The 25,834-nt window shown below is 38.9% G+C and overlaps 3 protein-coding genes across 3 annotated transcripts; 1 reads left to right on the top strand and 2 right to left on the bottom strand.

Annotated features, from left to right (window-relative positions):
- The first annotated feature begins 805 nt into the window (after nt 1-805).
- tapbpl (TAP binding protein like) lies at nt 806-9,422 on the top strand. The gene is made up of 8 exons (XM_061717083.1): nt 806-1,199; nt 1,872-2,084; nt 2,170-2,439; nt 2,553-2,750; nt 4,589-4,756; nt 4,855-4,958; nt 6,392-6,617; nt 6,905-9,422. The coding sequence occupies exons 1-8, from the start codon at nt 1,151-1,153 to the stop codon at nt 6,970-6,972; spliced, it is 1,296 nt and encodes a 431-aa protein (XP_061573067.1). The 5' UTR covers nt 806-1,150; the 3' UTR covers nt 6,973-9,422.
- On the bottom strand, nt 9,400-14,588 carry LOC133434822 (vesicle-associated membrane protein 1-like). The gene is made up of 6 exons (XM_061717084.1): nt 14,174-14,588; nt 13,868-13,928; nt 12,620-12,773; nt 12,167-12,325; nt 11,732-11,783; nt 9,400-11,424 (listed from the first exon to the last, which is right to left on the bottom strand). Coding segments are annotated over exons 2-6 (384 nt in total). The 5' UTR covers nt 13,870-13,928; nt 14,174-14,588; the 3' UTR covers nt 9,400-11,407.
- Nucleotides 14,589-17,711: 3,123 nt separating this feature from the next.
- Nucleotides 17,712-23,570, bottom strand: mrpl51 (mitochondrial ribosomal protein L51). Its single transcript, XM_061717081.1, has 4 exons — nt 23,410-23,570; nt 23,160-23,262; nt 19,187-19,294; nt 17,712-18,036 (listed from the first exon to the last, which is right to left on the bottom strand). The coding sequence occupies exons 2-4, from the start codon at nt 23,254-23,256 to the stop codon at nt 17,840-17,842; spliced, it is 402 nt and encodes a 133-aa protein (XP_061573065.1). The 5' UTR covers nt 23,257-23,262; nt 23,410-23,570; the 3' UTR covers nt 17,712-17,839.
- Between the last annotated feature and the right edge of the window lie 2,264 nt (nt 23,571-25,834).

Below are 25,834 nucleotides of genomic sequence, written 5' to 3'. Positions count from 1 at the left end.
CGGTGTTTAGAGTTTTCTGGTCGGGGTTCGCAGTACAAGGATAAAAAATAAAGCCTTTGGGAGATGATTTCAGGTTGGCACCTGACAAATTCTGAAAGAAGACACTTTGATGATAACAAAAAGTAGATGACATAAATAATAGGGGTTACCCTTGAAACCCATTTTCCTTCTAGACTAAGGAGGTTTTAAGTTCTTTTAGGTGTGGTTGCTAGGGTGGTTGCTAGGGTGGTTGCTAGGGTAGTTAGGGTCTTAAAAGTGGTTGCTAGGTGGTTGCTAGGTTGTTTTGGTCGTTGCTCGGTGGTTGCAGCTAAAATAAACGTGTTTATTAGTCTCTGTGGCTTGTATGTATGATAGGATATGCTACTTTGCCAATCTCAAATTTAAATTTTCTGGTCTGGAGTTAGATGCAATTAAGTGTGAAAACGAAGCCTTTCAGACATTAGTTGATCTTGGCACTGACCAAATTCTGAAACTAGACATTTAAAGGATTCAAAAAAATCAGGTGGAATAAAAAAATCCGGGGGGTGCGCGTGGACCCCCCTTTCCATCTAGACTAAAACGGCGGCGCCCAAAGGGCTCGATAGGTCCTAAAAAGGCGGCAGCAGTCAACGCTGCGTCCACGCATACCACAGGCAATATCACATCTGCTTAAAAAACACAACTAACTCAATGAGATAAGATGAATTTGTTTACCTTTTGCTGAGGGGTCTGTCCCCCATTTTTTTTCAGTCCAACAGCTCATTTCTTCTATTTTTAATGTTATATTATAATTTATACATTAAAACTTTTACAGTTGTAAGAACGCTTGTGCCTGTTTCCGTAGTTACTTATGATGCGTTCAATGCGGCTCCGTCATTGGATGATCCTGCTAACTACTTTCACTTTTACTGCCTGCTGCGCATGCTCTTAGCAGCCAACTATGTACTATCGGAGTTTATTATTGTTGTGAATTACTCCTAAATATATCGTTTTATTTGGTGGACGTCATTGATGGAGCAAAGAAGACTTTAAAAGAAAAAATAATACGAGAGCAAACAAAATACCACCGCCATGATGCGTTGGTAATCCTTGAAAACAAAAGTGAAAGCACTGTGGTGCATTTTCAAGTCGTTATTTTATTTTATTTGATGGTTGCATATCTTGCTTTCAGATGATGATTGAAGTCATTATTATTGGATACCTCATATCATACGTTCATGGTAAGATGATTTAATTGGACATATTGATTAAATAATTGTTAAATGACGTTCATATGCTTAATGTTTGCATGTTCTGGTCTCTGGAAAGCGCTGGAGACAACTTGTATTGTAATAGACACTATATAAATAAAATTCAATTGAATTGATCGTTGAGGGTAGCCATCACATCAGCCATATAGTTATTAGAGTGAATTATATATCACTATTCTATTAGTAAATTCTGTTGAATTAGCCTGCTTTTGAAGTAGATATAGTCTTAAATTGTTGACTTTTTATTTTATTGAACCAAACTAAATGATTCTAATTCTAATTTAACATTTAGAATAAACACAATACATTTGTGCTCAAACAAATTAAAGTCAATGCTTAGCCTAATCATTGTAGAAATCTCTCAATAATAAGTGAATATTTACATGTTATTTAAAAGGGGAATTTTTAAAGCAAGTATCGGCATCTGCATGTATATCAATGCAACTATTAACCAAACTAAATATCTAAAAGCCCGGAACTTTGGGTCTAAATTAAGCTCCAAATCTATTTAAACTAAACAAGAAAACGAGTCTATTAGTTGTGTAAGAACTTACCTGCTGAAATTAAAAAGTGGTTGCCCTCCATAGTATGATAAATAGAAGTAGCAGTTGTGTGTTTTAAAGGAGCCATTTATTTCTTCAGCTGATGGAGTTGCAGACGTGATACTTTCCTGCAGTCTGGTGGAAGAAGGAGCTGGACTTGGTGGAATGGGAGGCGGCGCTCTTTTCACCCGGACACCAGCCACTTTAGTTCTACGAGATGTTGCAGTGGGCCCAGATGAACCGCTTGAAACGCTTACTCCGTTTGTCCCACCTTCAGTTCCCGATCCAGACCTCATCCTGTTCGAGACCAAAGGTTTCCCTGTTTTCTCCTTGTATAGTTTGGAGGAATATAATAAAAGCCTATGTTGAACTTACAATATCTTGTACCACCGTGGCAGTGTCATCACCAGAGATCCCCAACGCAGACATGCTTCTCCATGCAGACTGCAACGACCAGGAGGTCATCTGTGAAATAAGTCGCTACTCTCCTCAGGGACTTCAGGGAAGTTCACATCCAGCCTATTTTATGGTGTCCCTCACTGTGGAGGAACTCGAGTTCAGCACCACTCTCGTTCTGGAGAATTTACCAGTGGAAAAGCATCCGTCCAGTCTGATACAAAGCAAACTGGGCCTGCCTCTCAGCGAGTCAGGGACTCTGCTGACAAAAGGTGAAAGCCCGTATTTCATATTTCACATTACAATAATTACAAACAAATGTGTTTGTTCTAACAAAAACATCTTTCAAAACATGTTTTTTTGTGTTGTCTTTGCCTTCTTGTAGTGATATTCCTGGTGTTTTCCCCTGTAAGTTCTGTATCTGCCCCTATGAGACATGATGTGGTCCTCAACTGTGGCTTCAAGCAGCAGGAGACACCTTTAGCACAGGAAGTGGGCGTTGAGTGGCGCCTGCAGCACAGGGGGAAAGGCCAGAAAGTTCTTGAAATGAAGACAAAACTAGATGATACAGAAGGGACAGTAGGTAGGTATTATTATTGAGAGTGAACCGGTGTATCCATATCTACAGTTTTTTATGTAGGGATTTAAATTAAGTCTTTTTTTTTTTTTTTTTTTAGTTTTAGTTTAGTTTATTTCGGTCATGACATCACTAAAAAAGAAAGAATAAAAATGACAACAAGAAAACTAATACACTGTTCAAAGAAAACATTACAAAAAATTTCCAATATACAAATACCAGCTAGACCGAAAAAGGTGTAGGCTGAAGCAAAGCTTATTATTTGCCTACCCTCAAAAAGATTAATTAAAGTAATGAAATGAAAGCAAGAAGTAAGAGAAAAGACTTGACAGTAAAACAAATTGCCTCCATGGGGATAACAACATTTATTCAAGAAATACAAAAAATTAAAAATAAAGGTGCAGTCTACATGTTACCTTCATCCTTAAAAAATCAAATCAAATCACTAATTAAATAAATACCCAACTCAACATAGCAGGCATCCCCACTCATTAATTTGATATAAAGAAAAGGTTAAGGTTCTACATAATTTCAAATCCTTATCTAATTTATTCCATACATCCACCGCTGCCACTGTAGTGCATCACAGTTTGGTGTTGGTTCTGATTGAAAAAAAAATGAAGTCCAAAAACATTTGTCAGATTAACTGGTGATTTTAAACTGCCTATAGCCTGAATATGTGTGGCTGTTGCAATGGAAGGGCATGGGTTAGTGTTTGCCTGTCCCAGTCTTAAAGTGCCACCGCCCTGCATGTTTCCCTGTGCCAGTACACCTGATTCAAATTATTGTTTCACCTCTTTCACCTGACATCAAGATCTGCATATGTCTGTCAATGACACTTTAATTTGAGCAATGTGTGCTGGAGCAGGGAAATATCTAAAACATGCTGGCAGTGGTACTTGAAGCTGGGAATGAGAAACACTGGTATAGATGGTGGATGGAGAGCAGAGTCGATACAGAGCCATTGTGCTGTGAAGTTGCACATTAAATCCAGCTAAATCTTTCGATCACCCCATGTTCTCCATCCACAAAATCCTTCTAAGGGACAAATGGTTGCTCTGTTGGATTTGCTATCAAAAAAGTCCAAAAGAGGGCTCAGTGTACAAGTTAACAAAACATTATTCTTATTTTCATGTGATTTCTTTCTACTGGAGGCACAGATTTTATTCATAGTGACATCTAGTGGCAAAAAAGTATACTGAAACCATCTGCATATGCTTCAATTCAGTCCTGGAGAAACTACCATGATGATGGCGTACATATTTCAAGGAGGCTGCGATCTGCACCAGTAAATAGTTGTTCTAAATTAAAGAAAACAGACATGTTTTGGTTCCCACCCTATTCAACATTCTAGGTTTTCAAATTGATGTTGAATTTCTACCGAGAGGTTTATTTTAAATACACATTTAGCTAATTGAAAACATATTATCGATTACTACTGCATATCTGCCCCAAAATGTACTGGAGATGACCTGGCTGAGCCCAACGCCGCTGCATTCGCCTGCGCCACCCATTGGAAGGACATGATATAGAGGACGGCCAGACACGAAGAAGAAGAAGAAGAAGATCAGTTACTACTATAATTTCAATGCTCTTATACAACTGTTCATGACAACTGTGAGACATCAGTTTATGTATTAGCAAACAGGTTTCACAAAAGCATACCCTGAATGGTTCTTCAAGAAGTATTAACTACTTTGCTATTTATGTCACAGCTGAAACTAGAGAATGTGCTGTTTGGACATACATTTTTTTTTTCCAAAATTAACACTAGTTCATTTTTTTTACTCGATCCTCTTCAAAGGCGACGAGTGTCACACAATTGTCATCTTTTCTGTACCCAGTTCATTTTGACAGGAAGGGCTCGAGCATTAATCCTGCTGAGGTCGTGACTGAGGGGAACGTCTCTATGACTCTGACCGGGCTCAAGGTTGTTGATGAGGGGACATACATCTGCACAGTCAATATTGGTCATTTCCATGCCCAACAGGTCATTAGACTTCACATTAAACGTAAGTTTCACTCATCTGATTTCTCATATCATAGTTATTCATTATATTTTCTCTCGTATAGTTTGTCAATTCTTCAATTGTGAATTTTCTTTCTCCAGAACCACCCGATGTTTCCCTCTCAAAGGAGAAATTTGTTTTGGAAAAAAACTCAGCCCAGACATTAAGCTGTCACTCCAGCAAATACTATCCACTGGACGCGCAGGTCAGTAACCGCGACATTAGCTGCAACCATAGACTTTCATGGCACTCCGTGTTTCCAAGGACATTATATTAAATGTGAGTCTCTAGCTACTCTCAGCTTCATTAACTGTTGTTGACCACTCAAAGCTTTTTCCATCCATTCACGCAGCACTCTTAGTCTACAGAGATCTATATAGACTTTTTTTTTAATGAGTCTATACTGTATTAATAATGAATGCGCTGGAGTCGCTGTGGAGTTCAGTGTCTTGCACAAGGACACCAGCCCGCGGCAAGGAGTCAAACCACCCAACTTTTCAGGTTTGCAGATAACTGCTTTACCTGTTTCACCTTCTGAGCCACAGCTGCCCCATCCAGCAGGGCTTTTAGTAATTGATTGATTATAGTAATCTTCATCTAAGGGCTTAATGTTGCTTATAAGGTTTTCCTCACCTTATTTAGGATTCTGGGTTTTGCCTTTGGAGTCATGTGGCCTAAGGAAGAGTAGCTTCAGCTCTTAACTGTGTGCATTTCTAGATTACTTGTGGACTGATGGGTGCCTAAACATTAACACTTTTATTTGTATCATTTTTCTGCCTTAAGCAGATGAACCCTTCTTCATCATTCGTCATTCGACATATCTTTGTGAGGCATGGTTTACATCAGCAGATGTTTCTCATGATCAGCAAAGTTCAAATGTTTTAGTGTCTTAAGTATTTATAAACCACATCTCCAAACTGATTTCATAATTTAACTTAGTTTTGATTGACTAGGTTTTGTGGATGTTTAATGGGCGTGTTCAATAAAGACACAAGAAATTATAATTGTTCATGTTATCAGTTTAAACTTGTTGTTTTTACTTATTGTTGTGATTACATTTTTATTTATTTTTATTTATTAAATTTAAAGGGGTTTACATACTTTTTTATTGCTTATCTTTCTGAAAATGTTACTAACTTTATGATAAATTTAGGGGAATCCAAACATCTTAGGTTTAACTTGTCACATTTCCTTGAAAACCACAGCTTGGTGGCAAACAGAAGTTGTAAATGAATGATTATGTTGCTCAGACCACACCGTCTTCATGTATAGACGAGCAGCTGCTTACTAACAAGTTTTTGCTGCAAAAATGGTGACCATAAAACAAAACATTATCTTGCCCCAGACTATTTCTTTAAAATGCTTAAAAATCACAAATCAGGAGTGAATTACAGTAGTTGTTTTATTGATAAGGAGATGTCTCCAGATCTAAGAAAAGCTGGAAATGTAGATGCATTTGATTTAAGCTTGCTATTTGAGTTTTTCCTTTTTTATCTTAAGACAATTCTCCACATTCATGTGGTTTTTTTGGTCTGATTTTCACAAACTGTTGAGAAACATGCTACACAAACCAAATGTGGTGCCTTAACTAACTGACTAATTGGCAGGCATACCTTTCTTCTCTCTTCGGCCTTCCAGATGGAGTGGTTCTCCCTCTCTCCAACAGATGCAGAGCCTGAACTCTTTAAAAATCAGGGCTCCCTGACCAGCCATCGCCAGCACGGTGACGGGACCTTCTCCCTGACGTCTCACCTCAGTGTGCCTACCAGTATTTCAGCAGGAACCAAAATCATCTGCAGGGTGTCCCACCCAGCGCTGGAAACGCCTATCGATGTCAGCGTGGTGGTTGAAAGTCCTGAACCAGGTAATTATCCGCTGCCAACAAGAGGAACCATTTATTAACACTTTACATTTGATGTGCATTTTTTAACTGGTTAAAATAAAGGACTTATCAAAGTGCAAAAAACAAATAGAGGTGATTAAGAATCAAGACACATTTTTGTGAAGGAAAACATTTCCTAACAGAAGACAGATCTCAAATGCAAAAGTCCAACTTTTCATTTTATTTTTCAACAGCATGGTTATGTGAATAAATAAAAGATTGTTTGTCTACAAATTCATAATTAATGTTTTTTGTATGTCACTCTGCAGATTCTTATTGGTGGGTCCTTGGTTTCCTGGTCATCACTGTACTTTTCTTTTATCAGGTCATGAAATAGGTCAGGCTTAGATCATCCTGACCTGAAATCCAGATGATTGATTGATTTCAGAGTCATTTTAAGTCTTTAAATTATTACCGATTACGAGGGTTCTCTACACTCTTTTAGTCACCTGCTGAACTGGAAAACACACACTTCAGTGGACGGCATGGGAAATAACAACTCTACCAAGAATTAAATAAGTTAAACTCCAGGCTTTTAACACAACAAGTTCAACACAATCTAGACTTCTCTCTTGATCACTGATTTATCATTTATTTTTAGCCGTTATTTTTTTCAAAATATCAGTGCGTTTATTTTCAGGGGCTTGATGTTTTAGTCTTAGTCATGTTTGTGGATGATTTTGTAATAAATAAAGTTGGTTGCCAAGTAGAAGCATCTCCTTCTCCACCGCCCAATGCAGGAATCATCCATCATTGAAACTTAGAAAAATGACAGAAAATTAGCAAGATATATTAAATATGTATAAAATGATAAAAGTTTGAACATACTTCCCCTTAATTAAAATGCACACTCAAAGGCTTTGGGGCTTATCTAGGCTTCTGGACTTTAATTAGAATCTCTTTTAAAGCCTCTCAACCTCTAAAACCCCTTGAACCTAGCGGACACACACTTTTATATACACATTTATGCCGTGTAACTGGTCCATGAAGCCAAATGTAATTCAAATGGATCAAATATGTTCGGCTGACTTTTGGAGACTGTTTAAAACTATCAATAACATCTCTGCTTTACTTTGATAAGATGAATTTGTACTAGTAAAATTTTGGGGTCTCAATGAATGATACAATGTGAAGATAATGCAACTTCAATGAAAACTGTCAAACAGCAGTGATACAGACTGTGGAAGCTTACACTTCAGGCTTTTTGCACTGTTTTGGTACTATTTGAAATGTCACACTTATCATGTTTATTCTTTACTTTTTGTGTGTTATGTGTATTATTTACTTCCACTCTTGTAATTCACATTTGACAATGAAGGATTTTCTGACTTACGGACATTGATTGAGGTATTATCACAAACTTTTCCTGTTTCACAGTGTGGCTTCAAAGAGGCTGAGCTTTGTAGTTTATTATTTTACTGCTTACAGTTCTGAAGCTTGAGCCTGAAAACCCAGCCGAAACCAAAATACTATTCCTGGCCGTCTACCGTATATATACAAACCGCAATATTCAGGTTTGAACACTTCCTTGGCTTTCTCCTATTGATCTGGTATAGTACATGACAGGTTTATAAATGTCACGGCAAACGAAAAATTGATCTTTGAAGTGTCGGTTCTGACTTAGCACATAAGTGTCATGGCTTCATTTGTTGGCTCTAGACTTACAACAGATTCTCTACGGCGCTTTAAGAATATCTCAACAAAGACAAGACATAGTCATGTCTCTTATAATCAGGTTATCTTTACTAAATTTCTTTGCTGACTTTAGCTGCCTTATTTTCGGAAATAACCAAATTTTTACGTAATTATCTGAAATCTCCTCTTCACAAACAAATGCTTCATGAATTATGGTGTAATTATTATATATTTTTCCACAACATTGCTTTTGTGCCTGTATTTGGTTGTAATATGTAGCAGCTTGCCCTAAACTGGCATGTGTGTATTTGAGCTGACAGCAGTGTCATGTTTTCAGAGGAGTGAAGCTAAAGTATCAAATGATGGTTCATTTTCCCAAAAAGGTTTAGGCTGCGACAGAAAAGTAAACAGATTTCTTTATTATGAGGAGAAAAGGAAATGGATACATGAGTTTTATTCTTTTTTTTTTTTTTTACATTTTTAAAGTGTACTCACAAATATGCACAGCTTTTCGAAGGTGGGGCGATATTCACTGAATGTGACGAAAAGTGTTTTTTTTTTTATGTAAGAAATCACATAGAATTACAGACCTTAACTTTAACTGACCAGAATAATCTGCAGTGGGCAGTTAATGTGAGAAAATCCCTGCTCTGGGTTGTTGACAGCTGGAGCTCTTCTGTGCAGAGGAGTGACTAAACTCCCACAAGCCCATGCACAGGACTCATTAGCAGTTACTGTAAATTTGAATTTGAGTTTTTTGTTGCGCACTGGGGTCACACACTGGATAGGTTCACATACCTTTGTGAGATGAGTTATGCCATATTAGATGATCATCTTCAATAAATGAATGAAAATTAATTATAGAGGTTCTCTTAATTTATTCAAAGATTTTGCATGAAAGTTGGATGATGTGTTTTTTACATGTTTATGTACAAATGGAAAAAAAAAAGATTCAGTCTTTCAAGCCCTGCTGTATGTTTGTAAATTAAATTGATTCAATTTGCTACATGATTTCTGTTTGATAAGATTTAGATAAAAAATTTGAATCTTGTATTGGAATCGGAATGCTGTTGTAACTTTTGCTGACGTTTCAATGAAGCCCAACATGCTAAGAAATGTCAGGATGCAGTTCAGTTCATGATTTATTTATTGGCATCAGCAAAAGTAATAAACATGCATTTTTTCCCCGCAAATCCAGTTGCATCTCTCACTATATTTTCAGATCACAAAACATTTTAATCACCAAATGATATTGTCGCACAATATCATTAGATAATATTGGCTTAGCGCTACAGGTATGCAGTGATGCATTTACAATATAAGGTTGTTTTTATTTTCAATGCTTCATCAACTTTCAGAACCAGTCCAAGAAAAAATAAGGAGCCTTCAGTTAGCCCCTAACCAGCAGCCTCCCCAAAACCTGAAAGGATTTATATAAATACTTTTTCAGGAGCATAAACTGACTGATGTGTACTATGGTTGGAACTACTACAGTACTACACATTTTTGACAATTCACTATAGGAGCGGTTGTTTGCAGTGTCAGGATATTCATATTTTTTTTTCTCTCTGAAGCATGTGAGTCTGACAAAATTTGGCAAACTTGTGAGCTTGTTGCATTACACATTGCATAAGCAGTAGGTATCTGATCAGAAAGACATTATACACAGGTCCTTAAATCACTAACAAAGGAAAATATACAATCGGCAGTAAGTTTCAGGAATGGCAGACACACAGGTCACACTAATAGGCAAAACTATGGACACCGGCTGCCATGCAGGTGAGAAACGAACACCTTTTATCGGCTGTTGATGTGCAGCAGGCAACAGACGAGCCTGTTTGTATGAGTCAGCAGGGGACGGGATGGCCAGGTGGTTCAGTTTCCCATTCCTGTCCCCTCTTCCACCTTCCTGCTTTCTGGAAATCAGGTCAACTTAAATAACACTTTTTTGACAGCGTAACTCCCAAAACAAGACTCTTGAATTGTGACGCTAGACATTCATCTGTCTATGGCTGTGATTCTGTCCAAATCAGAGTTAAGAGACCTTCATCAGAGGTATTGCAGACCGTTCAAATAATCTTTTAGATTGTCTGTTAGCGACTGCTTTGTTTTGTATTTTTTGTCTATATACCTATGCCATTGAGCGTAATGCCGCCACTAGACCACCGCCTGTCATACGATAACCCAGGTACAAATTAAGCATATTTACAAAGTCTACTTCATCAAAAACTGTCTATATGTCATGAAATAAGTTTAAATTATTTATACTGGAAAATATTTTGCAATTCTACTCATAACTTTCCCTGAATCGCCTCTTCTTATCCCTTTCTTTTAAATTCCATCCAGTCTCTGTCCCTTTTTTTGGATTTCCCTTTTCTTGCCATTGCCACAGAAATAACAGACCGAGTTCGAGAAAGTTGAACAAGAAATGGAAAAAAACGTACTGGTAAAATCAGTTAAACTTGAAAAAGCTATTAGCTACAGTGCTTTGATTCACAATTACACACACGGGCATACAACAAAAATGATTGTAATCTTCATCTAATGTGTTAGTAAGCAGCAATGACTGAAGCAGTAGTGACAAAAGGAGTGTGTTAGTTCGGCGTGTAAGTATCAATTACAAATGTAGATCTCCCAAAATAGGTTGTATGAACAAGCTTTGGCGTATGTGGTGTAGAAAGACTGCAAACTCTTGTTTAATCTTCCCGCACGTCATCTGTACATTTCTCCACATATCACTTCATCAGATGACCTGAGCCCCCACGTGTCCCTGTTATCATAAGGGTTTTCCTCCTCCCCTCCTTCTTCTCTCTTTCTTCCTCTTTCGCCTTGCCATCTGAAGCCTTCAATAAAACATGAGGTGCAGAGACAGGAGAGAGTGAGGGAGACCTCATGGAGAAACAGGGGAAGAAAGCAACGAGACGGAGGGGAAAGGGGGAGAGAGCAGAGCAGGGACACCTATGAATGCTACTGTCATGTTTGAGTGCGAGATGGTTTGATGGAAGACTGTGAAGAGAGGGAAAAGAGGGTTGATGGAAGGGGAAGAGAGGTGCTTGGGTTTATTTTTTATTTTTTTGTCCCCTCTTCCTTCTCAAGTCATCTTCAAGTCCATGTCCATCTGTAATGATGGGATGAGCTCAGTGGAAGAAGTACACTGTGAATGAAGGAGAAAAAGGAAGTCATTAGTCCAATGAATCTGGCAAGACAAGCTCATCTTGTGTAGTTAAAAAGTTAAATGAGTTAAAAATAAAATTAATATGCAGGTGTTACTACATGGAGACCAAATCAGAAGGACTACATCTATATCTTAACTTCTTTGCATAAAACATTAGTATCATTTACGTCAGCAGATGCATACGTGTAGTGTAAAGTGGGAGGGAAGCCAGCACTTAATGTTCATTTCCTTAATGTTCAACAGAAATAAATCTTGTATTATTAAGATGAAGTCATCCTCTACTTACAGAATATTATTCCAACCACGATGACTCCAATGATACCCATCATGATCATCATCTGAAAAATTAAAACAAAACAAAAATGGTATCGTAATGTCCTTGAGTTCATTTCTCTCGGAGAAAAAAAGTTAATGTGTACAAATAAAAAAATAGTTGCCTTTCTGCTTCAGTTATATAATATCTTTAATATTTCAGTTTGTAAAGTAACTGTACAACAACAGATGTGTTTCTTCTTGTTAGCCTTGAAGCATGATCAGTCTTCCACCCCAGTTCATTAACAGATTGCTACATGCTCTTTTACTTCCAGCGAGTGATGCAGAACGGTCTATACAAGTATGTGGTATACTACCAGGCATTTGCTTAACTCTCACTCAGATACTCGGATTGCATTAATCGTTTCCTTCTGTTGTCTGTGTAATGGGTCCACGTTAATCTGCCCACCTTGCAGTTCTTCCACCAGTACTTGTTTTTTAGCTTGGCTGCACAGCTTTCAAACTGAGAGGCTCCGGCCTGGAGAGCATCCGCTCTGTCATCCAGCTCTGAGAGCTTCTGGTCCCTTTCCAAAACCTTGTCCACATTCACTCGCATAATATCCACCACCTAGAGACAACAGTGACATAGCATTTGTCAGTGCTGGAGGAAAGAAAATGATAAGAACGCTTCAAGTGCAGCAAAGATAAGGTACAGAGTCTTTTCTGGCATTACAAATAGAGTAAAAAAAGTAGACCTTGCTGCAGACTGCAAGAGTAAAACTGCTTTTTTAACATTAGGTTGTTCCTGGCCCAGAAAAGCACTACACCTATTGCCAAAGTTCATATATTTTATGATTTAACGTTGACCATTTTGATGCAGAGCTGCTACCCAGCCATCTTAGGCTTTCGTGGTCTTGCTCACCTCTTCAACTTGGGCCTGTGTCTGTTGTAGCCTGCGGTTGCTGGAGGTATTGGGTGGGGCAGGTGGGCCGCCGCCAGGGGCTCCATCTGGGCCGGGGGCACCGGGAGCTCCTGGAGCTCCGGCTGGTGGTGCAGCATCAGGGGCAGGAGCAGACCTGGACAAAAAAAAAAAAAAAAAGAAAAAAAAGGAAACATAGGAAAAAATGTTGTCATCAGAGGCTCTGAGAAGGTTTTTGTCTATTAGATTAACCTTCTACATCAGATGGTGCAGACACATCATTTTATGTGCCTGATAAAGTTGTATCATAACTTTAAAAATAGCTAAAATCTCAAAACATTAATTAACACAAGGGCAAAGCCGTCTACAATAAAATAATCTGCAATAAAAGATAAATGTATAGCCTCTCATATTATTGTTTAATGCTTTTATCATGTTATTCAGAGGCTGATGAATATTTTCTTTTTATGTTTTCCACAAAAGCCTTGTGTTTTAGAAGTTTTTTCAATATGAGACTTACATCTGCATGGATTAATGCATGTTAAGGGGAACTCCATTCAAACAGTGAAAGAAAACGTTTTTGTGGAATAGAGGTTCATGGGAGCAAAAAGGAAGAATTACGTAAAAACAAAAAATAAAACAAAAGAGGCCATTGAGAGCACAGATGAGAATTGCAATAACTGCAGTAAGAAAATAAAACCAAAAACAATAACGACCAACAAAAAATTGATTTGAGGAATGGGTGCAATGAGAAAAAAGTAAAGTCTATGACATTGATGAGAAACAATACATTCCTGTCCATGAATGCACTGGCTAAAGGATCGAGCATTTTGATGAGAAACAAAAAGAGGAGGCTGAAGTTCTGATGTAATGATGGATTACAATGGTGAGGACTTCCAAGTGCCTCAAAATTCTGAGCTAATATGTACAGCTTAATCTTTTTAATAGTCATTGTTAAAGGAAACCATCTCACACAACACAGATGAACGTTACCGAAGGCTTTAGAGTGATATGACTCAACCTCTGAATGTATAATTTAGTAGAGCTGGGGCGGAAAATTTCACTTGCGTCAGCAAAATCCATTAAACTGGATTAAATCAGGCCAATTTCAGATCCCCCCTTTTGAAAAAAAAATATGTTCAAAGAAACCAACATCTCTGAATTTAAATATACCCCATTATTATCCACATTTATTAGATACTTAACATAGCTATTGCGCAGCAAAAAAAAAAAAGCCGCATTAATACTCACATCTTCTATGCAGCTGTTTGAACTGACTCACGGGCAGCAGAGGAGGAGGGGAGGCTGTGGGCTGTGAGGCAGGAGAGGGAAGTACAACACGAAGGGAAAAAAAAGATCACAGGGGGGAAATTATATGCAAATTTGTGGGCACTTGTCCAAAGAAAAGTCAAAATTTTTAATCAGCAAAGAGGTTTTAGTAAGTAAGGGCGGAGGGTCTTCCTGGCGCAGTTGAGCAGATCTTCTAGAGAAGCATCTACACTGTGTGTGTCATCAGCAAAGTACCGCAATACAGAGCCACGGATGCTGAGAACTCACTGTGCGGCTGCTCAGTGGAGCGAGAAGCGATGCGGGGCAATGCGAGCTCGAGAGAAAAGCTCTTCCGAGTTATAATCCATTCAAGAGAAATCCACGGATGCTCAGATTCCTGCAGGGCTGCATCCAGCTCATCAAAGTGATGCTGAGTTATTTAGAGCTGCTCCGGGATGCTGACGGAGACGCTGATTGGTTGGCTGCGTATACTCGCCTCTTCTGGAAACTGCCTACAAAAAATTCCCGCAATTTAGAAACTAAGACGACAAAAAAGTGCAGTCGTGATTAATTGAACGTCTGTCTGTCTTTGATTCCTGTCCCCTCCTCTTCCCCCCCTCTCTCTCTTTCACTCTCTCTCTGCGCGTCTTGCGGGAAGTGCGGTAGTCTCGGCTGTACAGAGTGTGAACTGCAACAATGCGTCTCTCCTCCAGCCTTCTTCACTTGGACTCGTAGCGGCGGTGCAGTGCCCCCTCCCTCTCCCTCTCCATCTCCCGCATCCCCCTCCCTCTCCCTCTCCATCTCCTTCTCCCCCATCCCCCTCTCCTCTCCTGTCTCCCACGTTAGCCGGATTTATGGTTCCGCGTTAAATCGACGCAGAGCCTACGGCGTAGGTTGCGCGTCGCCGCGTACCCTACGCCGTAGGCTCTGCGTTAGTGTAACGCGGAACCATAAATCAGCCTTTACACGTTGCAGTGCTGCAGCTCCGTTTCGGGACGACACTGCGGTACAGTCAGTGTACAATCTACGGTGTTGACTCGACTGTTTTCTCTCTGGCATCGGGATTCTCCCAAAAGAAACCCACGCCACCCCCTCACCTCCCCTCCATCCCATTTCCATTTTCCAAGACCTGGAGCTTTTAAAGACTCACGATAAAGAAAACGTCTTAAGACAGGAGAAATAGGGAAAAAATGTAGGTCAACTCATCCAAGCGTATGTTTTTTTTTTTTGGCATAGGCCCATTAGTTATGGAGGTTTCACATGCAAATAATTTCCCCTGTGCTTCTTTAAATCAAAGCTCATTTTCCACATTGATCTAAGCTAGAAGCTCTTAAATAGACTATAAAAGAAAAAAACACTGGGTTTGTATGTGTATGTATGCGTATATATATATGTATATATATTAAATATAGTAACAATGCACATATATTGTTGTAGACAGAGAACTGAGGCACTCATGAGGGTAAGATTAATAAAATGCCTTTATTATTGCATGGCTAATCTATTAAAAGCGTGTCTACACGTTTCAGCCAAACTGGCCTTCGTCAGGACAAAAGTGAAATGTTTGTCAGACAGCTCAATTCACAATTAAATAGGTAATTTCAAACAGCTGCTCAGTGTGAGCAGGTAGGAGGTCACATGACCTGAACAGCAAGACCTGCTAATGACAAGCAGAGGGTGAGAGACTCTGTACTGAAAGAAAAAAAACTAAATCACAGTCAATAAATCAACATTGCACATTTAAACATTGCCTATAGTCAATTCAATAAATCAAAAATGCATACAAAATAAGTATTGAGCCTAAAAAGAAACTAAGGAACCGTCAGAGTCAATCTTAAAGGACAACAGAACACACTAATAGTCAAAGAATACAAAATACACTCACAGAAAAGGAGAAAAGTCAAGTTCTCCATTCAACCCTGGATAATAATTGGCCTTTAATGTGTATATCCAGAATGACTCTCTTTGCAGGAGTCTTTTGAGTCTATCTCCTCCCCTGATAGAGTCTTCAATATGTTCTATGCCGGATATTTTTAAGGAGTCACAACTACCTGCACATATATGTTTGGCTTTTCTCCCACTATGGGAGTTTTTACCTGCCATTGTTTATAATTGCTCGGGGGTTTATGTTTATGTTTATGTTCATGTTCTGGATCTCTGGAAAGCGTCTAGAGACAACATCTGTTGTATTAGACGCTATATAAATAAAATTGAATTGAATTGAATTGAATATATATGCCTTAGGTTTTTACCAGCATGGTATTAACCAGTGTGCAGACAAGGTAGAGAGAAGAAAAAAAATAGACTATAAAAGTTTACACTTGTATTGTATTTGTATTTGTATTTTAATCATTTTAAAACCATTTCTTTCTTTCTTACTGTCTTTTTTTGTTTTTATGAATTCAACAACATATCACATGATCCCTTGATTATGTCTTTAGACGTCTTTGATGGGTCTGTTAGGATTTTATGAAATTGTTTAAAGGTTTGGAGGGTTTTTCTATAAGATTCTGCACTGGTGGTTTTTCTCTATTTGCAGGGCCACCTCCTGTTTTATGACCAGACTGTTAAATAGTGTTTCTTTAGGTGAAGACAATGAAGAGCTGATGGGTCTCATCCAATATCTGGGTTGACATCTTAAGTAAGAAGTAATAAACAGGGATAAACGGCTGAAGGTCTGATATGTTTGGCAGATGGGGTTCACGTACAAAGAACACCTCCCTTTTAAGTATAAATACGACTGGATTGATGACCATTGTGTGCATTTCTCTCCTACCTTTGTGGTTAGAGAAAGATGTACCTCCGGCTGGAAAACATTGTGCATGATATAATAAAGCTTGTAATAACTTTGATTCTGTTCACTGGTTTTCTTATGGTGCATCAGACAAACAAACACGCAGATCTTTCAGGTCAATCCCTGGTCCTACATGGTGTAAAAAAAAGTTTGATGAGGAGGAGCTTGAGTTGTTTACACTGAGCCCGGGCCTTGACCGCACCATGCACTTTTAATTAATAATCTGGAGTCTACTATCAGGAAGGCTTTATCAATAACTGTGCTCTGGGATGCTCTTTTTGATGAATGGGATTGAAGCAGCCAGGCTTTACCATCTCAATGAAGCTTTCCTCAAAAAGGTTGCATACAACTCTGATGCTATCCAACATAACTTAAGTGAGGAGGAATGGAGTCCACATCAGTTGTAGAGGTGTTCTGGACTACCAAACCTTGCACTGCCAGTCTAAAAAATGGTAAACTGCAAACTGTGGCCTTTGTGGAACAGTACTGTTTGCTTAAATGAGAATGGGATAATTTGATGGCCAAGTCAACAGCACAAACTAATTTACTGTCTTTTTTAAAAAGAGGACACTGCGTCAAATAAATACTGCTGCCACGAAGGAGCATAAAGGTCTCCATGGTCGTCCATGCCAAATTTAAATGATCAATGGCAGGATGCAAAGTTTTCCTTCAGAATATAGTGCACCACACTGCCTCCTGCCAGTTTACCATCTTCCCACAATAAACATTATGGTTTTGTTCTTGATGTAATTGATGTGATGTTAGACCCCACCTGCAAACCTTTGCTCCCAGGTATATCGCTGGGCTTTTGATTTCCATGACCTATGGGTTGGTGATCTTCTTTCATCCACTTTTGGTGGGATCTGACTGCTACATATGTGGAACACATTTCAATAGGAAGTGAACTGGAGACTCTCTGACCAAGTTGTCTTGTCATGTCAAATTCACCCAAATCCAACTTCCTTTTTTCATTTCATACTGTATCTATATCTTGGGTTTTGTCAATAAGTCCAAACAAAATTAATAAGAACATAAAGTCTGAAACAAACACTTTAATCATAGCCAAGTATACAGCACAGTGACATTATGAAATGACACCACTAAACTTCGACAGTCCTTAAGGCTCGTCTGTTGCATTTGCAGATGCGCTTTGATCAGCATTAGCGATGTTTGCCAGTCCGGTTGAAGCGTCTGTAGAGGAAGCGGATCCTCTTCTCTAAGTTGTGCCTCTCCAGAGTCATCATTCTGTCTCCCACCATCTTCTTTTTTCTTATGAGACGCTGCAGTTCATTACCTTGGAAAGCTTTCACCCAGCAGGGGGCTGCAATTAGGTCTTTGGGATGAGCCTTAAAACCCCCTATAGAATCAAAAACAATTTCAAATGCCATCAGTGCCTGTGTTAAGAAAGAGGAGAGTGCAAAAATGCATCCTGGAAAGATACCAGCATGTCGCTTTGCTTAAATTTATGAAGACTTGAGCAATTTATACTTCCAAAAACCATCAGAGAATTACACTGCAGTTGTTGAAGAATACATTGAATTTCTGCAGACTCACTGATTCTCTGAAAAATTTCCAGAAGAAAACGAGACCAGTAAGATTCCTTTGTTCCCATATAACTGACTAAAGTCAATAAATCAACACACAAATCGTGAAAAACCCCACTGAGCACACTTGTGCCTGGTACAGTTTAGTATTTTTATTAAGTATTGAAACCGGCTCATACATACTGGCGTTCTGTAACATCTCTGTAAAAGTGGGCCACCAATTTTACTCCATTAGCCTTTACATACTGGCCCAAGCAAGAAAGAAAAAATACTGCAACTACACGAAACCGGTAGTTACCAAAGTGCGACTCCCTATCGTGTGTGTGTGTGAAACAAGACGTAAGGGGTCAATCATGTTCATATTATTAATATTTTTTATTTATTTTTTTTTATAACATAGCGGAGACGATGCAGTCAGCTTTCTTCATATTGTTAGGGTCCTTTTAACATGAGCGTGTAAGTGCGCATGGGCAGAGGTGTGTGGACGAGACAGCGCCGGTGTGGGCGTGTGTGCAGAAGTTGACCGGGGAGGTTTGAGCACTGTAACTAGACAGAGTCAGCTGCATGTCCAGCAAATAAAAACACTGTGGCTCCTGCTGCTGGAAGTGTCCGAGTCTTTCTCACCAGCTGCTGTTTCATTTGTGAGCGAGTTTTAACTATGGGCGCTGCTCGTCCCTGGAGCGAATTGTGGCTTTGTTATTATGGCGGGCAACATGATCAGAAAATTGTTTAATTATCACTAGGTTACGGAATGGGGGGGTAGTCCTCACTTACATGACCGGTCTCTCCTTTTGCACGCCTTTTGTTTTACCTCAGGAGGCGGAAAAAAGAGGTGATCAGATTTTAAGCCTTCTCGGAAAGCGGCTCTTAGATACAGGCACTGTGACCGGCAAAAGGGAGTCATTTTTCCCAAGAAATTTTTGTATGTAAGGACCTTACTTGTCAAAACCAGAGGACACTCACCCAAGATGCCGATGTTATCATAGACTCCATACATGCTCCTCTTTTCCGTCCACCTGTCAACCTGTTTTCGCTCCGGGATAGCATGCATCTTAAGCTGGCAGCATGTACCTGGAAAACATTTTACTTTAATCAGCAGTGACTAAGTATATTCTGAACAAAATATTTCTGCAAAAGATTGCAGCTTCATTGTTTCCATAATCCAAAACAAACTCATGACATATATTTATCAAATAATGTTTCAAGATATTATTTGTTAGTGAATCATTAAGCATTCATTTGAACTCTTAAGAATAGTGTTCTTACTCCAATTTATCTCTTTTCCTCTGTAAATAAGTTTATAGTAGTAGTGAAATTAAAGGGGACCTATTATGGCATCTAATAGATGCCATAATAGGTCCCCTTTTAAACAGTCCTATTTTAAACAGGCCTTGAATGTCTTAAAAACAAGCTTTTGATTGTTTTTGCTAAATAAATTAGAAATTCAGCCTCTTCAGCCTCTGAGCCATATCTTTATCTTCCCATTCTCTAACCTCATTATCTATGAAGGATTCTGAGTGGGCGGGGAGGCTATGATAATGAGGCACTGTGCTGATTGGCTGCCTGAATGACGCGATACACCGCTACGAAAAAATGGCGGAAGCTCAGTCATAGACATATAAACGTAGACACCACATCGAGTGGTTTTGCCCGCTACTGCGATACGTCAACGTCGCCGCCATATTGGATGTGGCAAGACTGCACTGTAAACTTATACAAGTAAATGAACTTATTTTCATAAAGCGCCCTTCTACAAAGAAATTTACGTTTTACGTATCATTTATTCATCCACACATGCACTAATATACTTGGGAAACAGTTAGGCACCAAAAATAAGATATTTATTGATCCCACATAGGAGTAATTCATGTTATATCAGCTATAGAGAACAAGGTAGTGCCGAAAAACAATGTATATCCCCCGTCACAAAAATAAGAAAAATAGAGAAACATATTTTCTAATCAACAAAGCATATTTTACATAAACATATTTTAAAATTTTCAAGTAACAAAATAACATATTTTAACCATTTTTCCAGTTATTTTATTTTCTGAAAAATGGTTCAAATATGTTATTTTGTTATTTGAAAAATTTTAAATTTGTTTTGTTGATGAGAAAATATGTTTCTCTATTTTTCTTATTTTTGTGAGGCGGGATGTATATTGTTTTTCTTCGGACCACTGCACACTGTGTACAGACGTGCTCCCTCTTCGTTTTGTCTTAGCCTACCGGTACTTGTAATCGTCACTTTCCGTTATTCTGTAAACCATGGTAACCCGTTGCTGTGTTGCAACAGCTCCACACATAACAGATTTATATTTAGAAATATATTATATTTGGTGCCTAACTGTTTCCCAAGTATATTAGTGCATGTGTGAATGAATAAATGAGACGTAAAACGTAAATTCCTTTGTAGAAAGGCGCTTTATGAAAATAAGTCAATTTACTTGTATTAGTTTACAGCGCAGTCTTGCCACATCCAATATGGCGGCGACGTTGACCTATCGCAGCCGCTCCATGGGGCGTCTACGTATATATGTCTATGGGCGGAGTTAGTTGTGGGCGTGGTTTCACGCATCGGAGGCCAACCGATGCAAATTGCATTTTGGTTACGCAACGAAAGTGAACAGAATCTGAACAGCTCGTAGAAGCTACATCACACTGGACGGCTCATCCGGGCGGCTGTACAGACACTGCAGAATTTGGTTGCTTTCCTCCTTCTCTGAGTTGGCAGGCTGAGGGGAGACCACTTTATATATGTTAAAGCAAGAGAAAACGTGTTTTTCATAATAGGTCCCCTTCAAATGTTGTAAATTTATTTTAGTATGATGGATAAAATTCAAGACACACTCAAGAAACGAACCATGTCAGTTTTCCAAAGTAAAATAGTAATAAAGCGAAGAGACACGGACATAAAGCAGCTAAATCCGTGTAATTCGTTCTTTCCATTTTCAATTGGCAATCAAAAATCAAAACATGAAAAAGTGACTGGTTGTTTTGTTATTTGTTTTTTATTATAACACAAAAAACGTCTGGTTTTTCGTATTTCAATTTTAGGCACAGATCAAAAATACGAAATAGAAAAACGGGCCACAGGACTGAATTTGATTTTAATATTTAATTGGTCGGGTTTACGTGACCCGGAAATGGCTCTGTACACGGCAGTGTGGGTAACCATGGCTACCATGGCGGTGCTGGAACAACAGATTAAGGATTATTTTTTAAAGATTGATTAAGGACTTGTTCCACAGCGGTTTGACGCACAAAGACATTTCCTGCACGTTGCAGAAGATGGGTCTCCTGCAATGCTCAGAAATGACCGTCAGAAGATCCTGTGCTCGGCATGATCTGAGGAGAATCAGACGCAGAGCTGGAGAGCGCTTTGATTCAATCTATTTATGAGGTAAGTTTTTATTCAGATGTCCACAGTAGGCTATATTCAGTGCTTAATTTGTCAATGAAGAGGTCCCGGAACATCGCGGGGGTACCGGGGGGGGGGTTCCGGGGGGGGGGGCCGCATAATGCATTTAAATGCATCAATCTGGTGCATTTTGGAAAGCTAGAATAACAATAGTAGGGTGTCTGCTGCCTTAATTTACCTTGGAAACATATCCTCTCCGGAGCTTCTCTCCCCGGCTAAACTTATTCTCCGCTATGTTTGTGTGTGAGCACAGAGCATTCACAGCCTTCACCGCTGATTGGCTGTTTCCCGTGCCTGTCTCTGTGTGTAACCAATCAGATGGAGCTGTGGGCGGGACATTGCTGCAGAGTGCAGTGACTGCAGGCAGAGAGATGCGGCTGCATCAACCCCAAAATAACGCAGTTTTAAATTGTACAAACACAATATTGGTATCGTTGGAAAGGGAAAAATGTCCTCTTAATTTTGGGGGGGCTGAGATCAAATTTGGGGGGGCTTCAGCCCGTTTTTTTATTTGTAGTGAGAACATAATCCACAGCAACCGACACACATCCATTCATGTGTATGTGGTCCGCGGCGCAAGGACCACATTGATTGTGCTGCAGCTGCCCTCATCGCCGCTTGTTGCTTTTCTGATTCGTTTTGAAGAATCATGCAACTCTTCCTTCTTTTTGAAAAAAGACAGTAAATTCAGCTGTCTTTTTGACATGTTTGCGTTGCTCGCTGCTGGCTCCCCAGATCCAGCAAATTTCCAAAGATTTTTTGGTCAGGGGCGTGGTTTGCTGGCCCATCTTTTCATTGCATCAACAAATCTCCGACTCTTTCAAATGACGTTAAACAACATGAAATGCTTGCGATTTGTTCTGTAAATGAATTTATGCATATTATTATTTTTTATACATTAAAAAAAACTTTTTTATATTATTATTGTTTTATACGAGAGGTGCCGGATCTGCCCAAATAAGTCCCGGAACGCAGGGAGGCCAAAATCGAGAGGTGCCGGATCTTGTTCCGGCAGGATCCGGCACAAATTAACCCCTGGCTATATTGCAAATATTATATATTATATAGCAAACACTGACAGTAAATGTGTAATCCCGTGACAGACGGGACCATCATATGGCCGAAAGTTCATAACCGCCTCTCTGTCTTCACTGTGGGTGAATGCTGGAGAAGGTCGGGTGGAAGAACCCTGAGAGAGCTCCATCAACCATACCATGAATTCCGGCATCAGGTAAAGTTTGTGCTGTAAAAAGTGCAATTTATACATATAATGGTAATCACGTGGATAACTCACGCGTGGGACTAAATTAATTCTTCCATTGCCAATTGAAAATGGAAAGAACGAATGATACACGGATTCAGCTACAAAGTTAAATTTTTACCATAAATTTAAAAAAATAAAAATAAACCTATAAATCATAAAAACCTGATTTGATGAAACCTGGGAGCAGTTAATCACAACAATATAAACCTCAGTATTAACTGGTCACTGAAGCTACTGGAGGATGACGTCACCTGTGGAGACGGTCCTGGTGGCGAGCAGCAGAGTCCCAGCAGAGCGACACAAGGACGACCCAGCTCTCCACAAACCTCCCACTACCGACATGGCCATGGTTCTCTAAGAGTACAATAAAAAACAGAACAAACACAAAGATTTAGATTTATAAAAATAAACACCTTCCGGGATTAAAAAACCGACATGACCACCTTTAACATTGACCTGTAACAAGCACATGTAATAAAAGTCAAGTGTTGTGACGATTACCCGTTTCCACGCCTTCTGCCAATGTTGTTGTAAGTTGAATCCTTAGTTGATATGCCAACGACGGACGAAATTATTGACAAATAACGCTAAAAATGTCATTTAATTGACGCTTCAGCATGCTAGAAGCAGCAACAGCCTAAATCGGCTTCCCACAATGCAATGCGCCAGTACCGTAATGTCTGTAGAAAGATGCACTTAACTCTCACTGCGTCTTTAATTTACACTCACTGACCACTTTTTATTTATGTACTTATAAGCACAATCACACACAATCACACAAACACACACACATATATATATATATATATATATATATATATATATATATATATATATATATATATATATATATATATATATATATATATATATATATACATATACATATATATATATATATATATATATATATATATATATATGAGTTTGATTTGATTGATTCCATCATACAGTCTGTTCTCTGCACATACATCACTGTTTCTATTATAATAATAATAATAATAATAATAATAATAATAATAATAATAATAATAATAATAATAATGATAACCAAAATCATATGCTGTAACAATGCACCTTTCAATAACCATGTCTACCTCACACTGCTGCGCCTTTCACTTAAAAAAAAAAATGTGTTAATAAGAGCTGTCATTTGTCTACTTAAGGTACAGTGAGCGAAGTCAAATTCCGTGTCTCGTTTGACCTGACTTGGCCAATAAACCTGATTCTGATTCAGATTTTTTTTTTTTTTTCACCTATCGAGGGCCGAAGAACATAACCTCCTATCTGAAATTGTCACTTTTTTGGGAAAACACAAAAAACTGTTAGAATGCTATTTTGTTTTAAAGATACCTATATGGGTGGAAATAACATACAGACAGGCTGATTAGGTGCAGCCCACCTTGTGATGTCATCTAAAGTGAAAAACACCAGTCAGACAATTTGGCAGATAGGAGGTTATGTTCTTCGGCCCTCGCTATGCTTCTTCCCCTGTGGGAAGTTGCTGTTAATAAGCTCGAGGCCTGGGATCTTGCAAAGTATTTTTGCTGTTCGTGGGCTGTGCAATTCTGGACCGAGATTCTGGACCGACATTTCTGATGTTGTTGCTGGGAGTTAGTGGAGCCACTCTCCCATGGGAGGACACAGGACTGAGTGCACCAACACTGGCACCGCTGCTGTCTTTACCTTTCATCTCTTTTCCATTTCTTCTTTCAGCCCTTGGTATTTCTCCAACTTCAACATCTGTACATTATCATTTATACGTACACCTGCCAGCTCACCAAAAATAGGTTACATGTTTAATCAAGATATGTCACTTTCGCTGCGCTAAAATGGCAGGATTATAACCCACACCACTGTTATAAATAGACAATACAGAAGAAAATAAAATGATCAATTCAATACTACGGACAAAAACGGTATAATTCATAAACATCTCAATAGTTGTGTGTGGTGAATTCCCTGCAAGACATTTGTGCAGGTTTGTGTTGGTGATGTTTTCAGCCCACATCATACAACACCTAACGTTTATCTTCAAATTTCTATGTAAATTAAAGAAAAGGTGGTTTTAAATTATAATAGAAAAATAGAAAATATGAATTGATTAGGGCAAGTCATAATAATAATAATAACCAGACCTGCAAACCTGAGAGGAGATACATACTGTTACAAATGGGGAGGTTGGGGAATTAATTATTCAGAAAAACATCAGATTTCCATGTATCTCCTATAGCTGAATATTCATCAGTTTCTAGGTGAATGTTATGTTAAACTTTGGGGTAATCTTAACCACAGCCATCCACACAACTCATGATGGAATCTCCTTCCCACATAGAATAAATGAGAACCCCCTTGCAGCATTAATCGTGAGAACACAGTCATCAAACATATCGGTAAAGCTCCATTCAAGCGCCCCAAACACAACAGCGTACAGTAACACACAGAACTATTGTAATCTGGCTCAAGTATCCTAATCAATCTTTTTAGTTATACTGGTATAGGTCTAGATTGCAGGAGATCTTCCATGGTGGACCGGGCTCTTTGTTCACTTCTCTTCACTCTTTTTACATGTATATGTCATTGTTAATACGATCAACATCATTTCCTTTTGGTCTCTCTTTCTTGTCATCTCAGACCTCGAGCTTGCTGATGCAGACGATGGCTCCCTAAATCTGGTTCTGCTGGAGGTGTTTTAACTCTTTGTCTTTCTAGATTGTGCTAGCTCAGGATGGGGGACGACACTGACATGCCGATCCAATGCAATATGTTGGGTTCTTGGCTATGCTATTTTTTAAAACTCAATTGAAACAACCTCGATTACCAGAATAAAAATGGATCGGGCTGAGTTGGAATATAGTTGAACTGAATAGGATTGTCTTTAAGTGAACAGTTTTGGACTTCTGTTCTTTGTGACGTGCCTTGAGAG

Source organism: Cololabis saira, chromosome 3 (genome assembly GCF_033807715.1).
Source record: "Cololabis saira isolate AMF1-May2022 chromosome 3, fColSai1.1, whole genome shotgun sequence".
In the NCBI taxonomy this organism is placed as follows: Eukaryota; Metazoa; Chordata; class Actinopteri; order Beloniformes; family Belonidae; genus Cololabis; species Cololabis saira.
This window is presented reverse-complemented; position numbering and strand designations above follow the sequence as displayed.

Excerpts from the sequence above, each read along its gene's own strand:
- LOC133434822 (XM_061717084.1), bottom strand. Across the intron at positions 12,326-12,619 it reads CACAGGCCCAAGTTGAAGAG|GTGGTGGATATTATGCGAGT; the intron begins GTGAGCAAGACC and ends TGTTGTCTCTAG. Across the intron at positions 11,784-12,166 it reads ACTGGTGGAAGAACTGCAAG|ATGATGATCATGATGGGTAT; the intron begins GTGGGCAGATTA and ends TTAATTTTTCAG.
- mrpl51 (XM_061717081.1), bottom strand. The coding sequence starts at position 23,256 with ATGGCCATGTCGGTAGTGGGAGGTTTGTGGAGAGCTGGGTCGTCCTTG. Across the intron at positions 19,295-23,159 it reads CACCAGGACCGTCTCCACAG|GTACATGCTGCCAGCTTAAG; the intron begins GTGACGTCATCC and ends AATGTTTTCCAG. Across the intron at positions 18,037-19,186 it reads TGATAACATCGGCATCTTGG|GGGGTTTTAAGGCTCATCCC; the intron begins GTGAGTGTCCTC and ends TTGATTCTATAG.
- tapbpl (XM_061717083.1), top strand. The coding sequence starts at position 1,151 with ATGATGATTGAAGTCATTATTATTGGATACCTCATATCATACGTTCAT. Across the intron at positions 2,751-4,588 it reads TGATACAGAAGGGACAGTAG|TTCATTTTGACAGGAAGGGC; the intron begins GTAGGTATTATT and ends TTCTGTACCCAG. Across the intron at positions 4,757-4,854 it reads CATTAGACTTCACATTAAAC|AACCACCCGATGTTTCCCTC; the intron begins GTAAGTTTCACT and ends TTCTTTCTCCAG.